General features: G+C 36.3%; 1 protein-coding gene across 4 annotated transcripts; it reads left to right on the top strand.

Annotated features, from left to right (window-relative positions):
• Positions 1 to 5,059: 5,059 nt before the first annotated feature.
• Positions 5,060 to 11,433, top strand: LOC114349590 (uncharacterized). 4 transcript variants are annotated; one of them, XM_028300008.1, is made up of 2 exons: positions 5,060 to 6,264; positions 8,276 to 11,433. In XM_028300008.1, exon 2 carries the CDS (start codon positions 8,281 to 8,283, stop codon positions 8,776 to 8,778), a length of 498 nt encoding a protein of 165 aa, XP_028155809.1. In that variant the 5' UTR covers positions 5,060 to 6,264; positions 8,276 to 8,280; the 3' UTR covers positions 8,779 to 11,433. The 4 variants fall into 4 exon arrangements, with proteins under 4 accessions (XP_028155809.1, XP_028155810.1, XP_028155807.1 ...); XM_028300009.1 differs by lacking the exon at positions 5,060 to 6,264 and adding an exon at positions 7,029 to 7,633; XM_028300006.1 differs by lacking the exon at positions 5,060 to 6,264 and adding an exon at positions 7,841 to 8,024.
• The last annotated feature ends 1,410 nt before the right edge of the window (positions 11,434 to 12,843 follow it).

Here is a 12,843-nt window from a genome sequence, read left to right as displayed (position 1 = left end):
GAAGATTGCAGAAGATTATGAAGATCAAGATTGAAGACGAAGAAGATTATTGAAGACGAAAACTTTTTAGTTAGTAGGTACTCGATAAATATAGGTAGCATCATAGCAATGTCACACATACGTCTCTACAGTAAAAGTAGGAATTTTTCTGTAGGATGAGTAAGCAGATAAATTATGAATTTGAACAAGTTTCTGATTGTATTCATTTCATATTAAGTTCTTGTGTAATATTGTCTTCCTAACTGCATTTTTCTTTTAAATTTGTTCTTACACAAATTTTTCATTGCTTACAATATCCATACACCTTTTTTGTACGATTCACAGCGAAAATATGCTAAATACTAACACATTTACTTTCATAAGCTTATAATAAAATACTTAGCTATACAAATATTTATGTTAGGGTGGTCCCCTTAGGATGGATTAGCAGACGCCAGCTTGGGAAATACAAAATATTTAAATCATTCAGGATCGTGACCCTGCATATTGAGTAGATCCACTGAATGAAATATTTTGCTGGCTCCTGTAAATTCGTATTAAATTGATTTTACCCATAACGTAGGTACGAGTAGCTCACGACCGTCTAGCTTAGAGGAATTGTATTTATTTATTTTTAAAATATTAGATAATAGTACCTATCTTAAAGTTAGGTTTTCCAAGACACCTTTTTATCCTATAAATAAAAATAATCAAAATTCACTTAGCCGCTGCGCTATCGAGTCAATAGATTATGGACTTGCATTATTTGATATTATTCTTGGATAAAAGTATACAGTAGGCAGAAGATTGTAACAGTTGGCCCCTACAAAGGGAGAGATTAGGAAGCAGCGATTGTAACTGCTATCACTACACCGCTGATAAGAAGCGCTCGACGATAACGGCGTACAGTGCGAAATCTAATAATTATGAGCAAGTTACATGAGTAATTGAGTAGTTTTCATTTAATGTTTGCAACCACAAATTGAATTGAAGAAAGAAGTGAAATAAAAAAAATACAATATTGTGAAAATTCGGTAGTAATGTAATAATTAAATTATTGAGTCGTTATAAATTGTTTTAAACTTTTCAGTCCATTCGTCATGAAATGAAAATTAAGACTTCCAAATAATACTCGTACGCTCCGGTACCTATATTATTAATTATGTCACTAAAAGCCACAATAAAGACCATTAAAGTGATTCTATACATATATTATTAACAAAACAATGAAGATACGAACAAAGAAACCCGTTGCACAATGAACGAGTACACTTATCATAATTTGAAAAAGCTACGTAATATACTCACGTCCGAAATACCGCAGTGTCTCAAGACAAAAGTCTTCGAGCAGTGTGTGCTGCCAGTGTTGATTTATGGATCCGAAACGTGGACGCTTACTATGGGCCTCATAAGAAGGCTCAAGGTCACCCAAAGGGCGATGGAGCGGGCCATGCTTGGAGTTTCCCTGCGTGATCGAATCAGAAATGAGGAGATCCGCAGGAGAACCAAAGTGACCGACATAGCTCGCAGAATTGCTAAAACCAAGTGGCAGTGGGCGGGGCACATAGCTCGTAGAGACGATGGCCGTTGGGGCAGAAAAGTTCTCGAGTGGCGACCACGGGCTGGAAGACGTAGCGTGGGCAGGCCTCCTACTAGGTGGACCGACGATCTCGTAAAGGTCGCGGGAAGAGCCTGGATGCGGGCAGCGCAGGACCGTGCATTGTGGAAAGCCTTGGAGGAGGCCTTTGTCCAGCAGTGGACGTCATATGGCTGAAACGAACGAACGAACGATGTTGTATTTTAGATTTATCTTTTAGTGTCGCAAGAAGTGCTTTTTTGGTTACCAAATCCATTTGACATTCATTGAGACACACCTTTTGCGGAATAAGTCCTAGTTTAAAAATATTTCTGAATAATTATGCATACCTACATTCCTTGATGAAACAAATGATTAAAGTTGCCCCAATGCCCCAATATACCTATTGGGATGATCACTCGAGCGCGGCTCCCCCTAGGGCGGCTATAATATAGGGGGCGCTGTTTAATTTTTCATACAAAATTTTTCGATGACACTTTGAATACGCAACGAAACGAACTCGAAAGTTTTTCCTACTAGAGGTACAGAAAATAAATTCATGAAAATATAATATAATTAAATATCAAGTAAGTACGAATAAAGAAATACACAAGGTGTAACTGAAATAGTTTTAGTCTTCTGTACATTATAAGCTCTTAAAGTACTTACTGCAATCTTAGAAGCATAAGTAAATAAAAGATTTTATTCATCTAAGATTTATCATTTATTTATGACCTAATTCATTTCAACGTGCGGAACTGCGGACTGCCTGTCAATGCCATTGCATTATTTATTGCATAACTTTTAAAATCATGTTTTGCTGACCATTATTAACCTGATAGCTGCTAACGAGCAATTTGTTTATTGACTCATCATAACCCAGTTGCTCGTTTTAGGACGCTTGTGCATTACATTGTCGCGGTGTCAAATATTTTTTGAGGTCGCAATTTAATTTGGAACTTGCCTTTTTTCATGGGTCTACACATGTAGAATTTGGTTCATGTATCTCTAAAAAATCGTATGTATAATACCTATCTAATTTTTTTCACAATCTTCTCGCGAGCTTCATTCGCATCACAAAAAAACGTGAATTACTTACATGTTCTGTTCATTGAAGTTGGTCGACAACCATTTACCCAGTAGGTACTCGTATAATTCATCTCATCAGAATACTTCAGTAATCATCACTGCAACCTGACTTACTTGACTTATGGTCCTATGTCCCCTAGATGGGGCAGAGGGCGTCCACAACAGTCCTCCATCTCGTTCGGTCTTGAGCTTCTCGCTTGATCTCGCTCCAGGTCACTGTAACCTAATATTATGTTTATCTCCACAGATGGCAACATCATACATTAATTTTATTAGGTTTTTTTGTCCAGCTAGCAGGTACAGGTTCACCTTTCTGAAAACCTGCGAAAGTCTACGTTTCGTGAGTAGTGTTCTAAGTTTCTTAATAAGTAAAAATAGGTTGACAGTGACTTCACCGGTTCTCCGCTTAACCTGTGAGATCAGACAATGTTATTTTAGCGTTTTGTTTTGTGTACATATTTTTATATTAATAAAAAATAAAATGTCTTTTATTACCCCCTTTCCTTGTCAGTGTATCAAAGAAATCAATTATTTCCAACCATCAGAAATTATTGAGATATTATTGGGATAAAAATTAAGGCTGGTGCGCTTGCGCATGAGTCATAGAACAACGCAGTTTCCTCTTTTGGAATCTTTAAATAACATAGAGATGGAAACTTGTTTTTTTGCTAATTCAAAAATAATTCAACCTTGACTGATTGATATTTTTCCGTTATTCTAAGAATGGATAAACATAAGTACACACACGTACGAGTATACTATGTACACGTGTACTTTGTGCGTAACTTTTATACGTAAGCAGATTTATTGCATATGCAGGTTATTCTTAATGAGACTGACTAGAATCACTCCTCGATAACAATTACTAAATTGAGATTTTATAAGAAGTATTTTTATATGGATGCCACAGGGTTTATTATACCCTGATGGAGTGACAGAAACGTACCTTTAGATTGATATACCTAAAAGTACCTACACTGAAATCTCCTGAAAGTATTGAATGGCAATAAATCTATTTCAACAGTGTTTTCGGGCGACACATTATCAGCTGTCTAGCGAAGGGTACATTACTATCTATTCGCCGTGCCCGGTCACCTCTGCCAATAGATACGTTGCACCTTGCCATTCGAATGTGACCTTTATGTCTAGTACGATAAGATTACAAAGGGCTATAACCTCGCCGCTTCGTGGGTGTGTGATTTTATTGTGATACCAGATAGTCACTTTATTCTAAAGACATTGATATATACAGAGATTTTCACTTATGAAACTGAAGAAAATTGAACTTTGTCTCCTTGATGTTACAGTAACTTTTCATCTTATAGTTTTATTGTAAAATGAAAAGGTTCTAATTAAGTTTTCTGAGCTATCAAAATCCTAACATAACTTTTGGATGACTTATCATTAGAATAATGTACACGCATTTAATACGAGGAAGAAAATAAGGATATGGATAGGGAAAACAGACATTGTGGCTTACCTATCCTATTACTGACGTATTTAATTCGAATATGTGACAACTGTTATCACTACTCGCTGATTGTGCCTACCTTTTGCATTTAGTGTGAGTTAATGACTGTTCTTTATTGGTTCTTGAAATGCTTAATGTAACACACAATACGACATTCAATTGTTTTATTTATGAAGACTGCGTTAAGACAGTAAATAAAAAATAAAAGTTGGCTGCTATGTTACCTAAATTGGGTTTAACTAATTACGATTAAAAACAAAATGGGGGGTTGAAATGTAACTCTCTAATACTACTTAAAACTTAATTTAACAACCGCTAAATTCCTTTAATGCCACATGAGTTATCGTTAACAAGCATCGTCATTAACAATGCCACTTGGCAATTAACGCGTTAAATCGCTTTGAAAGGTGCTGACAGCTTAAAAGATTTTCTCGGCTGTAATGATGAATTAAAATAATAATCATTTAATGAAATATACTCCAGATGGTCTACCAATCAAGTCGGTTCACGCACAAATGTATGATTTTTCGTGAATAGATGTACAGTATGGTCACAGCAGGATAACTTCAATCATTATAGTTTGTATGATTTGGCACGGTTTAATGAATAACCATTCATTATAGAGGTCTACTATGTAATTAATTAACCGTAAGTCAATGTAGAGAATTGATATTTGACCCCATTGGGAATCGAAATGGAACCCATTGCGATCAGAAAAGTTCTGTGGACATTAAGACTTTTGACCTTTAATTTTTTATATTGTGATTGTAATATAACCATTGATGTCTTATCTTGTCATCGCTCTACTAAAGATTGACAAATTGTGTCGATAACGTATCACTACGATTTAACAACAAAGGAATACAAATAAATGCGCATCGTATTTGAAGAATCATTTACTTATTTCCCATTGTTTTTGGGTAGGATAAATTTAAAATTACTCACACTAAAATACCACAAGATAAGCATTCTCTGAATATACTTATTATTATCATAACTATTCTGACCACAATTTAATTTTAATGGTATTCATGATCAATAATCATATTTAATTTTGTCTCATTCATATCAAATCAGGTTGATTAAAAAACCGATCATGACTAATGGTGACTAACCCCCAAACATTATTGTCACCATGAGGGGAATCTCAGCCAGAGTAGGTACTATGGTTTTGATATAAAGTAGGTACATTACATATGCTATTACCTAATGAATGTGTCGTTAGATCAAAACAATATGATAGAGTATACCTTTGAGTGCATTGAATGAGTCATTCCAATTTTATTGTTGAGTCAATTTGCGAAATCTTGGAATATAAGTATTTTAATGTGCCCAGGGACTAACTGCTTTGACGAAGGATGCTGACATAAATAATAATAATTTTACATACCAAAACAGTATATAGAGTAACAAGTGAGCATTACTCGCTTGTTAATGAAGAATTAGTAATGTCAATAACAAACTACCTATATGAAGCGAATGAATGCAACAAAGACAATGCACTCGCTGAACGTAAGCTGCTCTAATTTACTGGCTCACATAATTATAAATATTACAACGCGATGTAATCACACAATATGCCGTGATTGATGGTGAATAAAATGGTTCATTTGAAAATCTAATTGATATATTTCAGAGGGTAGAGATCCCGATGCAAAGAGCCTGTTGAATTTGTTTCTAATAAAGAAAGCCCAACTGGGACCGATTATTATCATATTATTCAATTAATTGAAACAAACAATGACTCACGTCCACCTTCGGGCGTTGGTAAAACATATATCTCAGCAGCTACATGGGTGACGTAAACATCATTGGCGACTCTATATACGGCTCAGTTATCCAGATTGCCTTTTCGGTCTCAGCAGTCGAGCTGACAAAGGAAGGATCTAGATAATTAGCCGGTGACAAGAATAGACGTCGCGGCCGGGCCCTGGGCCAGCTGACGTCAGCGCGCCAGGGCCGGCGGCGGGGCAAGACGGGCCCCGCGGCAGTGCCGCGCGCGCCGTCCGCCCGGCCGCACGCTGCCCGCTCCGCCGCACCCGCTGCCACCAGCCCGCCTCTCCGGCTCCGAGCCTCCGCAGTCCGCACCCGGCCACCGTCGCCCACTCGCCTGACCTCACCAGCCACCGCCAGACTCCAGCCGCGACACGTAAGTACACCCCATCTATCCCACGCATCGCAGACGCACGTCATCTATTGTCTAACTGCAGCGCGCATGCACCGCGGGAACGATGCAGATTTCACTTCGCGCACCGGGGGATTCCCGATTGCGGACGTCATTGCTGTTTTCTAGCGCAAGCAGTTTTCTAATTTTAGACCGATCTCTCCCTAGGCCCTACGTTTCTTGTTCCGAGGCAACCTTGGCGCATCGTGCAATGCAGCGGGACCTTGCAAGTCACGCGTCAGAGTAACCTCGACTCACGCCGTACTCGCGCTCGCACCACGATATCTCGGTCGCGGCGCTGTTGCGACACAAATGTCATGAGCGAGTTCCATTTGCTTCTCGGTATTTAGCTGCCCACTTGCTCAGGCTAACTAAGGCCGACATGTATACCGCTGAGAATAAAATTAACAAATATACATCGTATCTTAGTACGAAAACTTGTTGATAGACACTCTTTAGAACGAACATAAACAGCTGACCACTGACGACATTAATTCTTTTTTGACTGATAAAAAATATGACGCGGTCACTCAAGGACGGGTGATCATTTAATTTTAATATACGCAATAAATTATTAACTTGTTATTGTTAAACTTTTATGACGTATTAAAACAATTAATGCTCTAAGAATAATTAACATAATATTACGGCAATTAAGGAACTTGTATGAGATTATTTGTTAATAAGGTCAAGACCGGATAAGTGTCACAAAGGTAATGAACACTCATTAATGCACTCTACGTGAGTCTACGGGCTATGATATAAAGGTTATTTTGCTTTGTCTTATCTTTTGAGGAAACCCACTGCTTCGAAAATAGTCAGTGCTATTTTTATAAAGATCTTTGTTGTATGTACGCGTACCGTTCGGTGCAAGGGACTTCACAATCCACTAACTACACGTGTCGTTCTTTACACATTACTAGGCACGAGCAACAAATGGCAATAACTTAAAAAGTAATCAATTGTTCTGGCTCTTATTTCGCTTGTGATAAAGTCTGTAATCTAATGTTGCGCTGAAACTGAGATCGGCCGAGTACTGTGCTGTAGGGGCCTCGCGCCGTTTACCGAGATATCATGTTGGAAAAACACGCCATATTTTATCGCCTGTTGTTCGCTATCAACCGCTTTGCGGTGTACTGAACACGTCATAATATGCCCGACATATTATACCCAGCAATAAAAAATGTCGCATTTGTCGAGAAAATATCGAAGTGAAAACAAGACGGGACATGCGGCGCGAGAGAGATGAAATTGAAAGTGACGTTTCAACCTGGACCACTTTTGGTCTCGCACCGAACTCGTGCAACGGCTTCTGGCTATAATATTATCTTTAACCCAGTTAAATTCGATTAAGGTGATGTCTATTCGTTGCAATGCATGCAGATATTGCAATATTTTTCATTCCAATGACCACTTTTGAATTTAGGTTTTTAAGAGTAATAATAGTGAAGAAAAATATCAGTCATTATTCCACGTTCATAAATATACAATTTAGTTTTAAATTACAATATACTTTTTAAAAATATGTAAAGCAATTAAACACTATCTCTGAATCTAATCGATTTATTGATTGACGAATATATAGATATTTAGAGGAAAAGTAACTCGGTAAATACAGGAACGTTGAAGATTACCGACAAATAGCTTTAAATATTTATAAAGCCGGAGTATTGCAGTAACCTCTAGCGCGTCTCTAGACATGTTTTTTCACCTCGGGACGGCATTGATCGTGGTCCACCAAACCGGTAGGTTGCGCTGCGGTTACCCTTCGCCGAACATTCGAACTGCTACTTCACTTACCATATTCAAATAAACACATCGGTTCAACCCATAAAGAATACCCAGTTTTTCTGTTGCGTGTAAGTTTATAAATAACGAAAAAAAACTTAAAGTTTTTGTTATTTCGTTTTGTTAAGTTTACAAACTGACATTGACCTAAAAAGATCCTATAGGAGGTCAAAGTCAAGTCAATAATAAGTTTTTATTATGTTTTCAGACAAAATGGTTCGCAGATACGAAAGGATGAGCGGCCGTCAATCCTGGAGCGAAGAAGACATGGCGAAAGCCGTCGCTGCCGTGGTCTCCGGCAAGATGGGCTACAAGCTCGCCGCCAGGACCTTCCACATCCCGCGCTCCACGCTGCAGCGCCGCGCCAGCAAGGTGCGCTACCAGCAGCCCGACGACCCCAAGCCCCTCATGGGCCACTACAGGCGCGTCTTCACAGACAGCCAGGAGAAAGACCTAGTCGGATACATAAAAAGCATGGAGAAATACTTCATGGGCGTCTCCAGACGCGACATCAGGGAACTAGCCTTCCAGTACGCCGAGGATAACCAACTGAACCATCCCTTCGACGTCAACAGCAGAATGGCCGGCGAGGACTGGGTAAGGAACTTCCTAAAGAGAAACCCCGAACTCCTGGACAAGCCAGACAAGGACTCGGAGTTGGAACCGGTGAACTTTGATCAATTTTATCACTTCATGGTTCAGTTCTCATGATGCCCGACGTAACGACTCGGGGGGCGCCAGGTCAAGTACGGGGCCGAGAGAGCCTCGCGTCGCTTGGGGCCAATCTATTAGTGTTTCTGACTGACTTCGCCGCTAGTAACGTCAAACGGGAGACTGAATAACTTTACTGTAGCCAATGTATTCATGCCTTACGAGGATATCTAAGAGACTCACAGACAAACAATATTAAACAACACTAGTGGATTGGTATTTACTATTAAGATAGAAAAATAAGATTTTCAAAATATTTTAACTTAATAATATATTCAAAAGATATTTGATTTATAACTGTATTTATGGTAGAGCAAAGCTCAAATTCGTTGTTACTTTAAATGTTTTTATTCCGTTTTATTTAAATGCGATTAATTTGTATACACTACGTACTTACTTAGCTACCAATTGCTGATACATAGTTATCATCTATTTATAGTCTAAATTCTGTTGTTTAATGGTAAAGTGACTTGTTGAATCGAGGGCTGTGATAAAGAGAAGGCGTATATTTTATTGAGCATATCATTATTGAGGTAATGCTATAAAACAAAACGATGATAATTGTAGGACACTGATACGTAGCACAAATTTATAGTAGGTATCCTAGTTGCAATTTATTTTGTGGTATTATACATGTTACGAATATATTGTCACATTTTGCAAGCGCAATACTAAGATTTTTGGGCACACATTAGCTTTTTATAATTAGTCAAATATTTAAATAACCAAGTTACTATGAAAATTAACATTTTACAACAATATTACAGTGCTATTTTAATGGGTTAGAAACAAGAAAATAATACTTTGACTCTACTTGCGCAAGGCCGAATTTGTCTTTGGATAAACCTTGACAAATAGTAACTTGTTTCAGCTGTAGTAGGTAATATTTAAATTATTCAGGTTTTTGCTTTCAGGAACTAAAATGTTCCGTTTTTCACCAATGGCTTCATTCAAAATTATTTTAAAAAAGAACACAAGAGTTATTTAATTATATTTTCTAAAAAGAACACGAAACAAATACTTGAACAGATTTATTTTCAGTAAAGTAAGCAATATTAGTTTTCAATAAATCGAAACTCTACTTCAACCAAAACCTGTTGAGACCTAGCGTTTTACGAACTTTTCAAGTTAAAGTATGTCAGTCGATTAGTGGTGTCAAGCACTACTCAGTTCCAGCAGTTGAAGTGTTGTGACTTAGCAATACCTAGTTTTTAGCGGTTAATTCATAACCGGGGTGTTTAAAGTGCAATTAATTTAGTTTTTCAGAAGAAGCTGTGCCAGCATTCTATCTTTCTTCACTGAATCACGTAATAGGTTTCTGACAGTACACGTTTGGTGAAACAATGACGTCATTACTATACAAAATCTATGACGCAATTTGACAGCTCATAAAAAGTGCGTCAATGGATTGATGATGCGAACTAATGCATACGTACATCTTTTATTGCTATTGATTCTTATTAGCATCACGGAATGACGAAACAAACACAGAGATGTGAATGAAAACAATTTTGCGATCATGGTTTTGCGATGGACGAGTTTTGTGCAGCTTAAATTTTTGTTAGAGAATTATGCGCTTTTCCTGTAGAGTTTCTAGTGATAGCCATATTGCTAAACCAACGACTAAGTACGAAATTTAAGATTGGATTCTTTCCTTAGTAAACAATAGTGGGTTGGTTGTTGATGGTAGATGTAGGTATATCTATTAATAGTGTCAAAGTGTCAATGTTACATTATTTTTATAATTCCCTCCCTTGGTACATACTTTGTCTTATTGTGATATGGTAATGGTGATTGGTGATATTAGAAGGGAAAGGTTTATTCTTATAAACAGTTACGAATTCAAGCTAGAGTATACGAGCGACGAAATTTTATTTAAATTGTTGATGTGTATCAGTTTATTTTAAAGTCAACTGTAACAGTAACTGTGGTAAAGTCGAGAGCACATAGGACTCTACAGCACAATCACTTAAAAATTGTGTATTTTGATAGTCGTTCTTCGAATAATTTGTCATTGAAAGTATTTTTTCATTCAATACGTTAATATTCTGTCTTAATAAAAAGGAATTGATAAATAGAATTTTGATAATTTGAATGTAATTTGTCACATCAAGCTTCTTACGCAATTGAAATATTTAGGTGCTTACTCTGTAACAAAAATGTATATAAATAATATGATGTTCTTTGGACTATACTCGTTTTTTCGTAACATACTATAATCAGGTTTTGTTTCTTTGAATAATATTACTGCTAAGGGTGTCTAAAGTTTTTATAAAAAATCATATTTTTACATGGTCAGGAATAGAAATGTTGGTATTTATAATTATTGTAACAATGACGAAACATAAATCGTATCCAAAAGTGTGGAATATTTGTCGTTACCTGAGTTAATTTTTGATCTCTTATTTTAGTAAATCAAAAGTAGGTAGATATATGATAATATTTATTAACTGTTTGAATTATTGTTAGTAATCGTTGGTCTTAAGATATTTTGAAACGTGGAAAGTGGTATGCCAAACATTGTTGATTTTTATTTGAGATTTATGATTCCCTCCTAACTAACAAAATATTAAGTCAAATATGTTAATTTATAAACAATACTTTATGCAACTTATGCTGAACAAAAGCCATTGTTCCGAGTTTATATTTAGAACACGAATATTGTCAAATATAACACTTTACTATGCAAATATTATTTTATATTTTTTTAGATAGGAGGTAATTTGCAAACATCATTATTATAAGTAAGTACTTAAAATAAGTTTTATGGATTAAATAAAAATTAAACAAAACGTTACTGAGAACTTTTATTTATGAAATAGTTTCCCTCAAAAAATTACTTAGAAAGTCTTTCTGTAGGCATAGTGACGATATTTTATGTGTAATAAATACATTTCGGAAAGATTTTTTAATTAATGATGATGAACATCCTAATTATTAATTGAGTAGGTGCCAATTATTTTTGAACTCCAATCTCTAATATTCTTAATTAATCTCGCATATTTTATCAGTCAACATAACGAGTACCATATGCCAGTTTAAGATAGTTTTGGAGAGTTTTTAACACCTGCTGGAAGCATGGCCTTTCTCACATTTCCCATAGACAAGTCTGCTAAAACGCATGAAACTGGGAGCATCATAATGTTCGTTATCTTACTGCCTTGTTCTTTAATGAGGTCTAAATCCACGAGTATGTACCTACTTATTTTTTTGTCCGAGAGAGTGCTCAGATGGGTCCGCAGCATTTGTCATTGTTCTCTGCGAGGTAGAGTGGCAATATGCGGACTTTATACTAAACCTATGTATATTTTAGTAATATTTAACAATTAAATGAGATAAAAGCAATGTAGTTAGATTACGCCTACCTATATCAAATAGATGGGAGTATACTCGGCTCATTAACGGTAACGGAAAAACCATATTAAAGGACTTATGTACAAGAAGACATAAAAAGCTAGAAGACAGACAAAGACAGGATGACAGAACAATGTACATACATTTTAAAAAAAACTTAAAGGTTGATCGGTTGATCCGTGACACGTTGTAAGTAATATTTTTTCTCAATACTTTTCTAACGTAAGCTTTGACGAGCGTATAAAGAAATCAGGCTGAATAATATGTGAATAACCTTTCTAATTGGATAAAATGTGATTATTTTATTTTACCTAAAACTTATTATTTAAGATATCAATATGTTTTGTAATGATAAAATATAGATAGATGTCACTTCTGGAGTAAAGAGAATATTCCAAGCCATTGTTATTCTGACCGTGATAGAAAAACATATACAGAACAGCAGAAAATGATAAATTACCTACATGAAAGAAGAAATCTATCTTTCCCTCTTAAAGCACACTTTATATAGGTAAGGGTTTTGTTATTATCCAGTATCCATAGGTATTATAGCACGTAAAATTCGCCAGCTGCGCTCGCGGCATTTGTCACTGTCTAGCGGCAGGCAGGTAAAATAGTGGTCATAGGTTGAATTATCTTTTAAAAGGTAGCCTTTTTATATCTTCCTCAAGTGAATCTCCGATCTTTCGAGAGACCTCCGACACATACATA

Source organism: Ostrinia furnacalis, unplaced genomic scaffold (assembly GCF_004193835.3).
Source record: "Ostrinia furnacalis isolate ACB-3 unplaced genomic scaffold, ASM419383v2 OfSCF0694, whole genome shotgun sequence".
Classification (NCBI taxonomy): domain Eukaryota; kingdom Metazoa; phylum Arthropoda; class Insecta; order Lepidoptera; family Crambidae; genus Ostrinia; species Ostrinia furnacalis.
This window is presented reverse-complemented; position numbering and strand designations above follow the sequence as displayed.

Bases quoted from the DNA above. Each gene is read 5' to 3' on its own strand.
- LOC114349590 (XM_028300006.1), top strand. From the start codon at position 7,979: ATGTTTTTTCACCTCGGGACGGCATTGATCGTGGTCCACCAAACCG. The intron at 8,025-8,275 runs GTAGGTTGCGCT...TTATGTTTTCAG, and splicing joins GATCGTGGTCCACCAAACCG to ACAAAATGGTTCGCAGATAC.